General features: G+C 44.7%; 1 protein-coding gene across 1 annotated transcript in view; it reads right to left on the bottom strand.

The window, feature by feature from the left end:
- The window catches only part of baz1a (bromodomain adjacent to zinc finger domain, 1A), a 115,846-nt gene that overhangs the window by 60,131 nt on the left and 37,125 nt on the right, over positions 1–18,590 (bottom strand). Inside the window, exons 13-16 of the mRNA XM_038790244.1 lie at positions 12,729–12,824; positions 12,407–12,631; positions 10,050–10,215; positions 8,859–8,966 (exon numbers count right to left, since the gene is read on the bottom strand). Coding sequence (XP_038646172.1) covers positions 8,859–8,966; positions 10,050–10,215; positions 12,407–12,631; positions 12,729–12,824 — 595 coding nt within the window. The remainder of the gene's footprint in view (positions 1–8,858; positions 8,967–10,049; positions 10,216–12,406; positions 12,632–12,728; positions 12,825–18,590) is intronic.

The raw sequence follows: 18,590 nt of genomic DNA, 5'->3' as shown, positions 1-18,590 counted from the left end.
TCTTCCTGGATGGGAAGTTTGCGACTCTGGAGGAGCTGGTGGAGAAGTGGAACCTCCCCCCTGGGAACACTTTTAGGTATATGCAGGTCAGGGCATTTGTTAAGAGGCAAGTGGCGGAGTTTCTGCGGCTGCCGCCAAGGGGGGTGCAAGATAGGGTGCTTTCGGGGACGTGGGTCAGTGAAGGAAAGATCTTGGCTATTTACCAGCTGATGCAGGAGGAGGAGGCCTCAGTAGAAGAGCTCAAAGCGAAGTGGGAGGAAGAGCTAGGGGAAGAGATTGAAGATGGAACGTGGTCGGACGCCCTAGGGAGGGTGAATTCCTCCTCCTCTTGCGCACGGCTCAGCCTAATTCAGCTGAAGGTGCTGCATAGGGCTCACATGACAGGGGCAAGGATGAGCCGGTTCTTTGGAGGGGAAGACAGGTGGGGGAGGTGTTCGGGAGGCCCGGCGAACCACACCCATATGTTCTGGGCTTGTCCGGCCTTGGAGAGGTTTTGGAAGGGGGTGGCAGGGACTGTTGGAAGTGGTCGGGTCTAGGGTCAAGCCGGGCTGGGGGCTTGCGATCTTTGGGGTAGCTTGGGAGCTGGGAGTGCAGGAGGCGAGACAGACCGGCATTCTGGCCTTTGCGTCTCTAGTAGCCCGGCGCAGGATTCTGTTACAGTGGAGGGATACGCGGCCCCCGAGGTCAGAGGCCTGGATCAACGACATGGCTGGGTTCATCAAGTTGGAGAGGATGAAGTTTGCCCTGATTTGCTGTTGGTTTGTTATTATTTATTTTGGGGGGGGGGGGGGGGGAGGAGTTATTTTCTTGTGTTTGTGTGGAAACACACCTTGTTTGTTTTAAATTGTGGGGAGAAAATCTGTTATTGAAAAACTTGAATAAAAATTACAGAGGTTTTCCCGGGGCGAGCACATTAAAGGCAAGCCTTTACTTTGAAGTGAATCATGTGGAGAAAGTCAGTGCTGTTAAAGAGGGTGAATATACGGTGAGTTTTCCCAGGGGCGGGATTCTGCCCCGTTCTCACCAGAACCGACACTGAAAATATATGGTCAGAGTTCGCCCAATGTCTTGCTAACACGATCGTAACAACTCACTTCTATTTGTCAACCATTACATAAGTCGCTCAACCTTAGGGAAGCTGCCTAACGTTGCAGATAGTTAGTTTTTTTTTTCCCCAAACAGAACATGCTGACACATTCACTGCAACAATTAACTATAACATTAAAGTATTGAACCAAAGTAAAAGTTCATCACTCAAAAGTATGAAAAAGATGATTGTGCCCTAAATCTAAACAGAACACGAATGGCAAGACTAGCTACTAAAACAACAGAATAAATATTTTAAACTGGAGATAGAGTAATTAGATCGAGGACAGTTAAAATTATGCAAAAGATTTTTAGATAAATACAAGAGAAGCTCGAAATACGTGCAACTATATGTGGAGACCTTAATTCAAACAAAAGCCAGCATAGATTTGTTAAACAGAAATTGTTTGTCTATCTTAGCAGAGATCTTTCACAAACTAACAGAGAGGGTTGATTGGCGCAAGAGTATATGAACGTAAGAAATAGGACCACATAGCCTCAACTCCAGTTACCCATATCCCTTGGACAGAATTCTCTGGTGGAGGCAGTTTGTTATCATCCGCTGGCATGATCTTCTGGTCCTACCGAAGTAGATGTAGTTCCTTTGCTTATTCCACTGTCAGGGAACCCGCAGCAAGAGGTCGACTTTGGCAGGAACAGGTGTGCCAGTGGGAAGGTCTGGAGAATTCCACCCCTTAATTTCCCAAGACACCAAAAATCTACCTCAACCTTAAATACATCCAACCCGCTGAGGTGGAGAATTAAAAGGATTCATGAGTCTCTGTAGAGTCAAGAAATTTCTCCTCGTCTCAGACCTACATGATCATCTCCTTATCTCCCAGAACAACATTGAAAGATTTTTTAAAAATATAATTTTCAGTTTTTAGTCCCAAAAGTGAATAACCTCACACTTGCCCACATTATACTCCCAATAGTTGCTCACTCACTTAACCTGCCTATATTCTATTGCTTTACAGATTCTCAGACCTCCTCACAGCAAACTTTGGTAAATTACTCAGTCTCATCTGAGTCATTAATATAGATTGTGAATAGCTGAAGGACCGTCACAGATCCTTGTGGCAATCCACTAATTACCGCAAGCCAACTTGAAACTGTTCAGATGATCCCTACACTGCTTCCCGTCTGTTAATCAACCCTCTATCCATGGTAATTTACTATCCCCCCAACTCCATGTGGCACCTCCTCAAATGTCTTTTAGAAATTCAAGTAGACCAACGTCTCCTGGTGTCCTATTATCTACCCTGCTAGCTACATCTTCAATATTATGTGTATAGGGACTTTCAAAAGGTGTTTGATAAGCAAACACGTAGAGATTTGCTAGCAAAGCTGAAATCCATGGAATTAAAGCTTTGTGGCTGCAGGCTGTAAAATTGGTTGTGAGACAGAACAGTCGTGAATGGTTGTTTTTCCAGATTGGAGGGAAAAGTGCAGTGTTGTTGTCCAGGGGTCAGTGTTGTAATTGCTAATTTTTCTAATGTATGGATGACTCGAGTATCCAGGGCCTCGTTTTAAGGTTTGCAGCCAACACTAAACTTGGGAATGTAGCAAATTGCAGAATTCAGGAGGACGGAGATAATTGAAATTGGACTAACATAAACAAGTATGAAGTAATACATTAGACAAGGAAAGGCAATAAAAATCAAGTGATACATCTTCAAAATAGATGCAGGAACAGGGACCTGGTGCACAGATCTTTGAACAAATGGAGCAGGATTGTTCAAGTTGTAATGGATCTCAGCTTTATAAATAGAGGCAGAATGCAAAAGCTGCAGAGTTCTGCAAGTTAAAAATACCAAAGACAGGCCAGCAGTAATAATAGAGGTCCAGGAGGCGTGTAGTTTCATGGCAGGTCTAAACAAGGACAAGGTGAGTTCCCAAGCCGAGAGGTAGTGAGGGAAGATGTCTCACCAGGTTGAAGAGCCCCAACGGAATGTGGGAGGAGCCGAACATCCACTTGGAGGCAATAATGTTCCATGGGATGTGGAAAAGGTGAAGGAAACGCAAATTCCCAGGCTAAGATAATTCTAATGACCCAGTGTTCTGTTCGATCAATGGTTTTGTGGCAAATTTAAATGGGGAACAGGGAAATTCTAATAGGCCAGGGAAGAGGGTGATGCCCCACTTAGCTGAAGAGCCACATTAGCTGAAGGTAGCCCAACCCCTGTGAGTGAAGGTACCCCCAAAGATACAGGACTGAAAGGAATACTGGAAAGTCACACACTAGGCAGAACGCTTAAAATGGGAGCCCATTCCCCCACTGGATGAGGTCTGGCTGTGCAAGCACACCCCCCTAGTCACCACATTCCGGCGCCTGTTCAGGAAGGCCGGTGCGGGAATTGAACCCGCGCTGCTGGCAGTGTTCTGCATTACAAACCAGCTGTTTAGCCCACTATGCTAAACCACCCTCAGGTACAGTGAAAAGTATTGTTCTGCATACAGTCCATACAGATCATTCCATACATGAAAAAATACAAGACATACATAACATAAATACATAGGCACAAGCATCAGGTGAAGCATACGGAGTGCAGTACTATTCAGTAGAGAAGATACTTTCAGCCCATAAGAGGGTCATTCAGAAGTCTGGTAACAGTGGGGAAGAAACTGTTTTTCAATTGGTTAGTTCGTGCTCTCAAGACTTTTGTTTCTCCTGCCTTATGGGAAGAGAGAATAACCCGGGTGGGAGGGGTCTTTGATTATGTTTCCCGCTTTCCCGAGGCAGGAGGAGCAGACAGAATCAATGGATGGGAAGCGGGTTCACGACTCTCTATAGTTGTAGTCTTCGGCCGAGCAATTGCAACAAAGGTACAGCACTGGAACAGGCCCTTTGGCACTCCAAGCCTGTGCCGACCATGCTGCTCGTTTAAACGAAAATCTTCTATACTTCCTGGGTCCGTATCCCTTTATTCCCATCCTATTCATGTATTTGGCAAGATGCCCCTTTAACGTCACGATCGTCCCTGCTTCCACCACCTCTTCCGGCAGCAAGTTCCAGGCACAGACTACCCTGTGTAAAAAACCTTGCCTCATACATCTCCTCTAAACCTTGCCCCTTAAACCTATGCCCCCTAATAATTGACCCGTCTACCCTGGGGCAAAGCCTCTGACTATGGTGCATCTGTAAAAATTGTTAAGAGTCAATGTGGACATGCCAAATTTCCTTAAGTTTCCAGAGGAGGTATAGGCGCTGTTGTGGTTTATTGGTTGCAACATCGACGTGGGTGGAGCAGGACAGATTTTTGGTGATGTGCACACCTAGGAATTTGAAGCGGTCAACCATCTCCACCTTGGCACCTTGATGCATAGAACATAGAACAGTACAGCACAGAACAGGCCCTTCGGCCCTCGATGTTGTGCCGAACAATGATCACCCCACTTAAACCCACGTAATCCGTATACCCGTAACCCAACAATCCCCCCATTAACCTTACACTACGGGCAATTTAGCATGGCCAATCCACCTAACCCGCACATCTTTGGACTGTGGGAGGAAACCGGAGCACCCGGAGGAAACCCACGCGCACACGGGGAGGACGTGCAGACTCCACACAGACAGTGACCCAGCCGGGAATCGAACCTGGGACCCTGGAGCTGTGAAGCATTGATGCTAACCACCATGCTACCGTTAAAAATACCAAAGACAGGCCAGCAGTAATAATAGAGGTCCAGGAGGCGCGGGTTCAATTCCCGCACCGGCCTTCCTGAACAGGCGCCGGAATGTGGTGACTAGGGGGGTGTGCTTGCACAGCCAGACCTCATCCAGTGGGGGAATGGGCTCCCATTTTAAGCGTTCTGTCTAGTGTGTGACTTTCCAGTATTCCTTTCAGTCCTGTATCTTTGGGGGTACCTTCACTCACAGGGGTTGGGCTACCTTCAGCTAATGTGGCTCTTCAGCTAAGTGGGGCATCACCCTCTTCCCTGGCCTATTAGAATTTCCCTGTTCCCCATTTAAATTTGCCACAAAACCATTGATCGAACAGAACACTGGGTCATTAGAATTATCTTAGCCTGGGTGTGCACGATACTTTGCTTCCTGAAGTCAACGACCAGCTCCTTCGTTTTGCTGATGTTGAGGGAGAGATTGTCGTCATTACACCACGTCACTAGGTTCTCCATCTCCCTTCTGCACTCGGAATCATCATTGTCGAGGTCCGGTCGTGTCATCAGCAAACTTGCAGATGGAGTTGGAGCCACATTTTGACACACAAGACATGTGTATAGGGAGTATACTAGGAGGATAAGTACGCTGCTTTGCAGGGCCCTGGTATTGAGGACTATCATGGAGGTGTTGTTGTTCTCCTTAATGATTGTGGTCTATGGGTCAGGACATCGAGTATCCAGTTGCAGAGGGAGGAGCCCCAAGTCCTAGGTTTTGGAGCTTTGATATGAGCTTGGCTGGGATTGTTGTGTTGAAGGCGGAGCTGCAGTCAATGAATACGAGTCTGACGTAGGAGTCCTTGTTGTAGGATCCACTCAGGAACAACACGATCGAGCCACTCTTGGTGATGGACAGTGAAGTTCCCCACCTGAGTACATTCTGTGCCCATGCCACATTCAGTGTTTCTTCCAGGTTGCAATTCATCAGCTGAGGTAATCAGGAAGAGGCTTCCTTGTCCATATTTGACCTGATAGTCCAGAGTCAATGTTCAGAACTCCCAGTGGTGTATATCACTGTACCACCACCTCTAATGGGTCTGTCCTGTCAGTGAGACAGGACATATCCAGGGACAATGATAGTGGCAATGATGGTGATGGGCCTCTAGATGTCCATTGACATCAACACGATCCAAAATCTGTCCCTGCATTTCTGATAGGCTGAAGTCTTCATAAGAAAAGTTGAATATGTAAAATTGGCATATGCACAAGTAACATTCACACCAATTAGCCAATCCCAGAGAGGGATGGACAATTAGAAAGATAGGCAAGTTGCCATGTTAGGTTGAAAAAGGTGCCAGAAATGACCAGTCAATGCAGAGAATTAAACAGGCACATTCTTCCAGGATCATAATAGGAAATGAACAGTTACAGAAAAAAAGCTGGCATTTTAAAAGGAAAATAGTGGCAACACACATTGTGCGATTAAAATACTGCTGATACTGGAATTCTGAACTAAAAATTTTAAATTCAGAAATAGATAGATAGAGAAATACAGCACAGAACAGGCCCTTCGGCCCACGATGTTGCGCCGAACTTTTGTCCTAGGTTAATCATAGAATTTTGGACAATTTGTCATGGCCAATCCACCCAACCTGCACATCTTTGGACTGTGGGAGGAAACCGGAGTACCCGGAGGAAACCCACGCAGTCACGGGGAGGATGTGCAGACTCCACACAGACAGTGACCCAAGTCGAAATCGAACTTGGGACCCTGGAGCTGTGAAGCAATTGTGCTATCCACAATGCTACCGTGCTGCCCTTAAGAAGTTAACCTACACTCCCTTATTCTACCCTAATCCAAGTACCTATCCAATAGCCGCTTGAAGGTCCATAAATTTTCCGACTCAACTACTACCACAGGCAGTGCATTCCATGCCCCCACTACTCTCTGGGTAAAGAACCTACCTCTGACATCCCCTCTATATCTTCCACCATTTATCTTAAATTTATGTCCCCTTGTAATGGTGTGTTCCACCCGGGGAAAAAGTCTCTGACTGTCTACTCTATCTATTCCCCTGATCATCTTATAAACCTCTATCAAGTCGCCCCTCATCCTTCTCCGTTCTAATGAGAAAAGGCCTAACACCCTCAATCTTTCCTCGTATGACCTACTCTCCATTCCAGGCAACATCCTGGTAAATCTCCTTTGCACCTTTTCCAAAGCTTCCACATCCTTCCTAAAATGAGGTGACCAGAACTGCACACAGTACTCCAAATGTGGCCTGACCAAGGTTTTGTACAGCTGCATCATCACCTCACGGCTCTTAAATTCAATCCCTCTGCTAATGAACGCTAGCACACCATAGGCCTTCTTCACAGCTCTATCCACTTGAGTGGCAACTTTCAAAGAACAATGAACATAGACCCCAAGATCTCTCTGCTCCTCCACATTGCCAAGAACCCTACCATTAACCCTGTATTCCGCATTCAGATTTGTCCTTCCAAAATGGACAACCTCACACTTGTCAGGGTTAAACTCCATCTGCCACTTCTCAGCCCAGCTCTGCATTCTATCTATGTCTCTTAGTGAGCACATTCTGTAAAAAGAAAACAGAGTTAATGTTTCAAGTTAAGACCCATCATCTTTTCATTGGGAGCTTCTGACGCTCTAATGAAAGATCAACCTTTCTCTCCAAGATGCTGCCTGACCTGAATATTTCTAGCATTTTTGATTTTGTTACATAGGGTGGGTCTGGAATCTTGCCATGTAGAAAATATTTGTTGCATTTGTTTGTCTAATAAATGCAGTTCAAAATAATGAATTGTTCTTGAACTGCATGGGGATATTGGAGATGTGATGAGGCAAGATAAGACGGGCAATTTTTCCCTCCTTTCTGATAGGAGTCGTGGGAGGGTTGAGGGCTTTGATTTAATTGAAATACACAAAATATGAAATGGTTTGAGTAAATTTACAAGAAAGATTTAAAATTCACATGTGCAAAATAACCTTAACAATAGGAAACATTTCAATATCTGTATACCCGAACAGGCGACGGACTACAGCGACGAGGGGATTTTCACAGTAACTTTGTTGCAGTGTTAATGCAAGCCTACTTTTGACAATAAAGATCATTATTAGAACATAAAGTGCAGAAGGAGGCCATTCGGCCCATCGAGTCTGCACCAACCCACTTACCCGCCCTATCCCCCCCACCCCACAACCCAACAACCCCACTTAACCTTTTTGGACACCAAGGGCAATTTAGCCCTTTGGAATGTGGGAGGAAACTGGAGCACCCGGCAGAAACCCACGCAAACACGGGGAGAAAGTGCAGACTCCACACAGACAGTGACCCAGTGGTGAATCGAACCAGACACCTTGGCGCTGTGAAGCCAGTGCTAGCCACTTGTGCTACCGTGCTGCCCATTTATTATATCCCAAGGAAAAATGATAGACTGCCGGTTTGGCCGATGAGTGCTCAAACTCCAACCTCACTCCCCCAACCTTAGTGTTGGTCTTCAATCTTGCTGCCCAAGATGAAAACTCTGCTTCTTTAAAAAATGGAAGCCATGACATTGGACTGGGGTGGGCACAGAAAGAAGTCTTACAACACCAGGTTAAAGTCCAACAGGTTTATTTGGAATCACTAGCTTTCGGAGCACAGCTCCTTCATCCGGAACTCATTTAACCACTGTCTTTCTTCGCACAAATCTCCATCTACTTCCCTTTACCTTCCCATCCCCCTCCATTTAAAAAAGGTACCTCCTTATTGTTGTTTTCCATGTTGCTTGCCTTTCTTCCCCTCCCAAAAAAATGAAGCACTTAGATAGAAATGGCTTCCTACAGCAAAAAGGACTATATATTCACATACACGGTTTTCAGTATGATAATGGACAAATTGTCCAACGAAAATAGTCCATCTACAAATTTATAAAATTGCAATTCTAGACTGACAGAACATTCATGCTGCTGTTTTCATGTATTTCATTTTCTTAACAAAAATTCAGAATGGAGCACAACACAGCTATGTACCTGGATTGTAATTCTTTATGTCCTGAAGTCTTGAGCTTTCCAATATGCACTTTCCCTTACACCTCATGCCAAGAGTTGTGTAATATTTCTTCAAAAGTGCCAGCATTAAACAAAAACTTACCGTGCATTTATTTTTGAGTTTCTCTGTTCCTCTTCTTTTATTTGGTCATGCCTATCCCTGATTTTTTGTTCTTGCTCTTTCAGTCGCTCTTCTTTTTTCTTGCGATATCTGTAAAGTAACATTAAGTATAATTTCACGAAGGTTATGGGTCTTAGCACAACTAAGAAATTTAGAACTATCTCGCAAATTGGTTGCAGATAAGCTACCTTTTCTGCACAAGGAAAATAGACATTCCCCCCCTATTTTTCTAATAAGGAGAGAACACAGGCTTGGAGCTGGATTTAAACAAAATAAAAATACACAAGTGGCAGGGGAGATACCAACAAGGCAACAAGAGGAAATAAATCCTGACAGCAGAGCTATGATACCAGTTTCCAATGTGGACTTGCAAAACAAATGCAAAATTTGAGACTGGATGCCAGTTATAGAAATGCCTTGTTCAATTTTAGTTAAACTTTATCAGAGCAATTTATAATCATCAATTTATGAATCTTTGATAGAAGTGTAAAACTTACACGAAGATTTTTTAAAAATTGAACTGAAAACTCATTTTCAAAAAACGCATTACACTTAAAAAGCATGGTCCAAGTAAGGGGAGGCAGTTAAGAAAACAAGATGACCAAATTTGGTGGACTGGAACAAGAATTTTCTATGAAGATGCTACATAGAATGCCTGCTTCAGTGAAGAAACATCTACACAGATTTCATAACTGCAGAATGGATGCAGCAAATGACAGAAAAATTAACTTGCTCAGCATTCCTCAGAGATAAAAGGTGTGGGGGTTCAAACCCAATCACAATTTAAGCCAAAGTGCAGCTTTTATGGAGATGCAGTCTGCTTGCTGGAGTGACATTTGTTAAAGAGAAGTGATTTCTTTGTATCCTGTCCAACATTCCTCCTGCAACCGACATCACCCAGAATGAATTAACTGATCATGAATATCATTTGCTGGCACTTTGCCATTTGCAGAGTGACAGTCATCTTGCCAACATAAGAGGGACTATGCAACAATGGTAATTAATTTACTCTATGCTAATTTTGGGAACTGCCTGAAACCATGAAGTTACGATGTATTTTCAAACATTTGCATGCACGATAGATGCACATAATTAAATAACTTATTCACTCTTTGCAACAACATATCCAATCTGCAACAATGTGCACTCGGTGTTTGCGTATTTAGCACATACCTTGCCGCAGCTTCTTCTCTCCCTCTACGGTGTTGTTCAGCTTTCAGTTCCCTAAATTCCTGCCTTGTCTGCTTTAGAATCTCCACATTATCTTCTATGAAATCCCTTGTGGAAACCAGAGTCAGCAGTTGTCCACACAAAGCGTGCAGCACCTTCAGCTTCTCCGCTGACAAAAGAATAGAAAAGTAATAACATATTACTTCAACATGCAAACGCCTTGAGTCTTGTGTTTAATGATCAAGTTGACTAAAATAATTCATGCCTCACTTCCATGACGTAACTGATCACATGTACTAAAGAAACTCCAGGTCCCTCCTCTTAGACACTTCAGTTTCTTTGAAAACTTTAAATAAGTGGCAGCTTTTAAGACCATAAGACATAGGAGTGGAAGTAAGGCCATTCGGCCCATCGAGTCCACTCCGCCATTCAATCATGGCTGATGGGCATTTCAACTCCACCTACCAGCATTCTCCCCGTAGCCCTTAATTCCTCGCGACATCAAGAATTTATCTATCTCTGCCTTGAAGCCATTTAACGTCCCGGCCTCCACGGCAATGAATTCCACAGGCCCACCACTCTCTGGCTGAAGAAATGTCTCCGCATTTCTGTTCTGAATTTACCCCCTCTAATTCTAAGGCTGTGCCCACGCGTCCTCGTCTCCTCGCCTAACGGAAACAGTTTCTTTGCGTCCACCCTTTCTAAGCCATGTATTATCTTGTAAGTTTCTATTAGATCTCCCCTTAACCTTCTAAACTCCAATGAATACAATCCCAGGATCCTCAGCCGTTCATCATATGTTAGACCAGCCATTCCAGGGATCATCCATGTGAATCTCCGCTGGACACGCTCCAGTGCCAGTATGTCCTTCCTGAGATGTGGGGCCCAAAACTGTACACAGTACTCCAAATGGGGCCTAACCAGAGCCTTATAAAGGCTCAGTAGCACATCGCTGCTTTTATATTCCAACCCTCTTGAGATAAATGACAACATTGCATTCGCTTTCTTAATCACGGATTCAACCTGCATGTTTACCTTTAGGGAATCCTCGACTAGCACTCCCAGATCCCTTTGTACTTTGGCATTATGAATTTTCTCACCGTTTAGAAAGTAGTCTATGCTTGGGTTCTTTTTTCCAAAGTGCAAGACCTCACATTTTCTCACGTTGAATTCCATCAGCCATTTCCTGCACCACTCTCCCAAACTGTCTAGATCCTTCTGCAGCCTCCCCACTTCCTCAGCACTACCTGCCTGACCACCTAACTTTGTATCATCGGCAAACTTCGCTAGAATGCCCCCAGTCCCTTCATCCAGATCATTAATATATATGGTGAACAGCTGCGGCCCCAACACTGAACCCTGTGGGACACCGCTGGTCACCGGCTGCCATTCCGAAAAAGAACCTTTTATCCCAACTCTCTGCCTTCTGTCAGACAGCCAATCCTCAACCCATGCCAGTAGCTCACCTCGAACACCATGGGCCCTCACCTTACTCAGCAGCCTCCTGTGTGGCACCTTATCAAAGGCCTTTTGGAAATCCAGATAGACCACATCCACTGGGTTTCCCTGGTCTAACCTACTTGTCACCTCCTCAAAGAATTCTAACAGGTTCGTCAGGCACAACCTCCCCTTACTAAATCCATGTTGACTTGTTCTAATCCGACCCTGCTCGTCCAAGAATTTAGAAATCTCATCCTTAACGATCGATTCTAGAATTTTACCAACAACCGAGGTTAGGCTAATTGGCCTATAATTTTCCATCTTTTGTCTTGATCCTTTCTTGAACAAGGGGGTTACAACAGCGATCTTCCAATCGTCCGGGACTTTCCCTGACTCCAGTGATTTTTGAAAGATCTCAACCAACGCTTCCGCTATTTCTTCAGCCACCTCTCTCAGAACTCTAGGGTGTAGCCCATCGGGGCCAGGAGATTTGTCAATTTTAAGACCTTTTAGCTTTTTTAGCACCATCTCTTTTGTAATGGCAACCATACTCAACTCAGCCCCCTGACCCTCTATAATTTTTGGGATATTACTCATGTCTTCCACTGTGAAGACAGACGCAAAGTACTTATTAAGTTCTCCAGCCATTTCCTCGTCTCCCATCACTAGCCTTCCGGAATCAGTTTGAATTGGCCCAATGTCTACTTTGGCCTGTCGTTTGTTTCTTATGTATTGAAAGAAACTTTTACTATCATTTTGACCTGATACAAAGACTGGCTTTACTTTAAAAATTCTCAGTTATGCAATAATTGAACAATCTATCCATCTGGAGAACAGAATCCGAAGAGCAACAAATACAGATTTCAAGAAAGAAAGACAAACGAGCTTTAAATTTAATCTTTGTCCAAGATCTTCAGTACCTGATGTCAAGTCGTACACTGGAGTATTTGTTAATTTCTTCAACAGCCCTGGATTACTCAGCCTGAATTCGACACAAGCATTATCTGTGGCATCAAATCCACCTTGTTGCTGGTATCGATACTTCGCATTTGCTGGTGTAACATCTGCCCCTGCTGCCAAGATGTGAAGTCGGAGGATTTCAGACAGCGTGCAGCTATCAAGATCCAAATCACGCAATGTGCAGCCTTTAATAAATTGGGAAAACATTCAGGGGATCAATAGCCAGTTAAACTACAAGTTTTCCCATTGCAAATGCAACCTGGAATGAAAAATTAAAATTACCTTGGTATAGCTGGGGCCACGCAGCTGCAAAAGCTGCAACTGCAGAGACTGCACTTTTTCTAGAATCTAGATCTTCATCCAAAGCATCTGTTAAATCTGTAACAAGATTCACATGTCTAAATGTGATAGAGATTATGCATAATCAAAGGCAACTTCTTAGCAGTGACTAAAAATGCTGCACTTTCAGACCTCATGTCAAGATAAGTACAATGAGCAAGCTGACTGCTTCTCCACAAAGTATTAGCCTGCATTGCAATTCTGCAGTTTTTTCGCCATCTTGTCCAACCACTATTCAAAACTACAAATTAAATTTCTAGCTTTATGCACCTTGGTAGTTTCTGTCAAGTGACAGGATTAAGGTTATCAAAAAACTTAAATTGGAGTAGGAAGATGACTTTAAAAAAAAAACTAAAACAAAGAGCCTGGATGAAAATTTAAATCAGCAATACAAATTTAATGTTCGAACTTTCTTCGACGCCTGTGTTAGTTTCTAAATTAAAGTAGTAATTAAACCAAAACACCAACGAAAACCACGGGCTAGATTATCTGTTTCTGACGCCAAGTGCCGGCGCGAACGGAGAATGCGCGGGAGGTTCACGACAGGAAAATCGGCGCAAACCCCTCATTGATTCCCGTGCTGATGAGGGCTAGCACTGGCACCGAGTGAATCTCCCACGGATTGTGCCGAAAACGGCTGCAGAATGGCCAGGTCCCGGGCCGCGCATGACTAACAACCGGATAGCCGGTTGCATCGTAAAACATGGTGGCGGCCGTGCACCACCCCACCAACCGAGACCCCACAGCCCACCCCCCACCAGTGTCCCCCAGGCCGAGCAGAAGCTTCACCCCCCCCCCCCCCCCCCCCCACCCGTGGCACAAAACCCGGCCGGGCATGGAGGCGCTGGACACTGTCCGTGCAGCTGGCACGCCAGGTTCCTGACCACTGGGGCGACATGCGGCCCGCGCCGTCGGGGGTGGAGCATCATGGGTGGGCCGGCCGATGACGTGCCAACGGCAGTGAAACGGCGTACGCCATGATGACGCTAGTTTGGTGTGGGCGGAGCATGACGGAACTGCGTCAAATCGGCACTGACTCCAGCGTCAGAATCCATTCTCCACCCGATCGACGATCACTATTTTGGCATTGGGCTACGGAGAATTCCGTCCCACATTTCCAAACTATAGATACAATAATAATATGTAATACTCTTCATAAAATCTAGAACACCCAATACAAATACTGGAGTTTCCTGTCTATTTGCGCATGAGAATTATGCATTACAAGGGAAACTCAGGCCCAATTCATTTGTGGCTGGCTGGCTTTATGCCGGCCTCCGCTTCCTTGATCTCATTTCAATTCCATAAAACCCCGTAATGCTCTTTGAACGCAACTCTGCCCTCATGCAAAAGTACAGAACTCAGTTTAATGGGCTGTTGATGTAATTAAAAGTACATTCCAAACCAAAGTCATATTACTCGTAGTTTGTGACAAATGTTTGATGCAAATTAAAAATATCTATTTTTTTTGCTCAGACACCAACAATATATTTTCTGCATCTTTAGGACAGAATTGCATGACAACATTTTAAACTTCCACAACTGTATCTTCTCATAAGTGGTATGCCTATTGTGATTGAAAATGTGCCAGCTGCTACTCAGTCTGTAGTACCCCATGCCCTATTGAGTCAGAAATTCATGGGTTCAAATGCCACTCCAGAGCAGACACCAGATCTGCATTGGATGAGACATTACACCAAAGCCCTCAGATGAATTTATACTATCCCATGGGATTGTTGTGAAGTTATCCATATGACCATTATAGAAGTAGACCATACAGACCCTTCAGCTTACTCTGCCATGCAATACAACCATGGTTGATTTAGCCTCACGTCCAGTTTCCCGGCTCCGTCCTGTAATCTGGATTCCCTGGGACACTATCTATCTTAAACCTAACCATGCTCAACGACGGAGTTTCCACAAACCTCTGGTGATCGAAGGATTCACAACCTTCTAAATGAAGAAATTACTCAGCTAAGTCTTAATTTATGTTATCCTAAGACAGCCAGGTGAAATAACCTCTCAGTGGTTACCCTGCCATGAATCTTGTACTTCAATGATAGCACTTCTCATTCTTCAAAACTCCAGAAAGTAGAGGTGTAACTTACACAAGACCATCATAGGACAACCCCCACAGCCCAGGAACTGATATAGTGAAACTTGGCTCAACCAATGCAAGTATAACCTTCCATAAATATGTGCAGAACTGCAGTTTCTCCAGATATTCTCATCAACACCATGTACAATTTCAGCAAGATGCCCATTATTTTTGTACTTCAAATAAAGGCCATCATACCATTTGCCTTCCTAATTGTTTGCTGTGTATACATGATAATGTTGTGCTCCTTGTAAGAGTATACCAAAATCCCTCTGGATATACCAATTAGGAAGTAGCCCATTCAGCTCCTCGAGCCTGCTCAGCCATTCAAAAAGATCATGGCTGATCTAACTGTGGCTTCAACTTCCACCTATCAGATAATCTTTGCGACTCCCTTATTAGTCAAGAACCTACCTACCACTGCCGTCAAAATATTCACTGACCCTGCCTCCATCGCTCCCTGGGGAAGAGAGTTCCAAAGATTCACAACCCTCAAAGAAAACAATTCTGATCTCAGTCTTAAATGGGAGACACCTGGGGCAGGATTCTCCCTAGTCAGACGCCAAAATCAGAATCGGGCAGAGAACTGCTTCTGATGCCGGATTCAGGACAGGCGCAGGTTTGACGACGGTTGGCGATGCTCCGCCCCCTCCAAATCAGCATCACCGGGATGTACGCCATGCACAGTTGCAACACCGTTGGCGCGTCATCAGCCAGTCCATCAGCGATGCTCCGCCCCTAATGGGCCAGGTTCCTGACGGTGCGGGATACACGTGGTCCCTGCAGTCGGGAACCTGGCATACCAGCTGCAGATAATGTCCCGTGTCGCCACACTCTGCCACGATCCGTGCCACTGGCCGGGGCTTCTGCTAGTGCTAGGGGAAGTGGTGGGCATGGCCAGGGAATGGGCTGTGGGGTCAGGTGGGTAGGCACACGGCCCAGCATGGCCGGCGTTATGTTTCCCAGCCAGATTGGTGGGGCCTAGGCGTGCGCGGCTGCAGCTTATCAGCCCTGCGCAGCCTTGGACATGCCGATTCTCTGCAAAATCCACGCAGCACCGGTGCTAGCCCCTTCACCAGTACCAGAATCGGTGAGAGATTTGCGCCGATTTTCCTATCATTTTCCATTGGCGCCAGCACTGAATTAGTAGAAACGGAGAATCCAGACCCTTATTTTCAAACTGTCTCCTAGTTCTAGACTAGTCCACAAATGGAAAGAATCTTTCAGCATTCACCCTGTTAATTCCCCTCAGGATCTTGCATGTTTCAATGAGATCAAGACACCCTCTGGAGCACAGGATTCTGCAATCTCTATTTAACTAACTTATTGCTTTCCTGTTCTTCCAAAGAGAACAAGTTCACATTTTCCCACACTATACTCCATCTACTAAACTTTGCCCACTCACTGATCCTATCTATGTCCTTATGCAGATTCATGCCCTCTTCATACTTACTTTCCTACCTCTCTTTGTGTAATTAGCAAATTTATCAACAATATATTCAGTCCCTTTATCCAAGTCGTTGATATAGAACATAGAACAGTACAGCACAGAACAGGCCCTTCGGCCCTCGATGTTGTGCCGAGCAATGATCACCCTACTCAAACCCACGTATCCACCCTAGACCCGTAACCGAACAACCCCCCCCCCCTCTAACCTTACTTTTATTAGGACACTACGGGCAATTTAGCATGGCCAATCCACCTAACCCGCACATCTTTGGACTGTGGGAGGAAATTGTAAATAGTTGACACCCAGCCACTGGTCCCTGTGGCATTCCATATCCTGCCAACCTGAAAAAGACCCAGTTATCTCTACTTTCTGCTTCCTGTTAGGCAACTATTCCTCTATCCAAGCAAATGTTACCCATTATAACCTGTGCATCATAACGTTTGCTATGGCACTTTGTCAAATGCCTTTTGCAAATCTAAGCACAGCATATTCACAGGTTCCCTTTTATCCATGTTGCTCGTTCCTTCCTCAAGGAAGCTGTGGGCAGCAGGGTAGCAGTGGGCAGCAGGGTAGCATGTGGGCAGTAGGGTAGCATGGTGGTTAGCATCAATGCTTCACAGCTCCAGGGTCCCAGGTTCGATTCCCGGCTGGGTCACTGTCTGTGTGGAGTCTGCACGTCCTCCCCCTGTGTGCGTGGGTTTCCTCCGGGTGCTCTGGTTTCCTCCCACAGTCCAAAGATGTGCGGGTTAGGTGGATTGGCCATGCTAAATTGCCCGTAGTGTCCTAATAAAAGTAAGGTTAAGGGGGGGGGGGGGGGTTGTTGGGTTACGGGTATAGGGTGGATACGTGGGTTTGAGTAGGGTGATCATGGCTCGGCACAACATTGAGGGCCGAAGGGCCTGTTCTGTGCTGTACTGTTCTATGAATGCCAATAAATTAGTCACACATGATCTCCCGTTCACAAAACCATGAGGAGAAATTATTTCACTCGAAAAGGGTTGCAAATTTTTGGAATTCTCTACCAAAGAGGGTTGTGGATGCTCCACCATGGAATACAATCAAGGCTGGGATAGATCGGTTTTCTTGAGGAATTTCAGGCCATGAGGATTGGACAGGAAAGTGAAGTTCAAGTCCATGATGAGCCATAACCGTACTGAAAAGCGGAGCAGTCTCAACATGCCATACGTTCTCATCCTGATCCTATTTCTTGTGTTCTTGTGGCATTCCACGAGTTAGTCTGCCAACTTGAAAATGCTCCATTGATTCCTACCCTCTTCTTTCTTTCCATCAACTCAATGAGTCTTCTTTATCTTGCATATTAACCTTCTGGGTGGCAAATGCCTTTTGGAAATTGAGGTATACATCTAGTGGCTCAACCCTACTAAACCTCCAAAATTTTATATTTGTCAAACACTATTTCCTTTTGGTGAAACCATGTTAACTTTGACCATACAGCAATTTTCCAAGTGCTTTGTTAAGACTTCTTTAGTGGATTCCAGCACTTTCCTGATGCCGGATGTCAAGCTAACTCACCTTTAGTTCCAGTTTTCTCTCGCCCTCCTTTCTTTAATAGTTTCTTTCTTTAACATTTGCTATCTTGCAATCTGCTGGGACCATTCCAGATTCAAGGGAGTGTTCGAAAATTACAACAAGCACATCCACCATCTCCGCAAGAACCCTAGATGTAGGCAATTGGGTCCTGGACATTGGTCAGATTCTAGTCTCTTCAGTTTCTACAATACTTTTTCTCTCCTGATATCATCATCAGTTTCTCACTCTTATTAGCCCCTTGGTTACTATCAATTTCTGGTATATTGTTTATGACGCACACTAAATAATGTCATTGCCATTTCCCCACTCCCATAATTCTTTCCGTTTCTGTATCTAAGAGATCAAGACAATCTGTTATTTGGAAAGGAGATGTGAAAACTAAGATTCTAGATTTAGGGAAGGCAGACTTTCCACAGTCAAATGAGCCAATTCCTTAAATGTGTAGAATATCAGAAGATCTCTGGGAAATGTTCAAAATAATTTGATGTAATACAGTACAGGTTTGTACATCAAAGGGGCAAGAGTTCTACTTTCTAAAAAAAGATAGCCATGGACAACTGAAGAGGTAAATGACAGCATAAAGCATAGAGAAGCCATCACAAATTCTGGCAAACAAGAAAAAACAGCAGAGTGACTATAAACAAAGAGCTACAAGAAACATGTATGAAATAAACTTGCAAGCAATGTCAAAATTGATAACTTCATT

The sequence above is a fragment of the Scyliorhinus canicula genome, chromosome 2, assembly GCF_902713615.1.
Source record: "Scyliorhinus canicula chromosome 2, sScyCan1.1, whole genome shotgun sequence".
NCBI lineage: Eukaryota > Metazoa > Chordata > Chondrichthyes > Carcharhiniformes > Scyliorhinidae > Scyliorhinus > Scyliorhinus canicula.
This window is presented reverse-complemented; position numbering and strand designations above follow the sequence as displayed.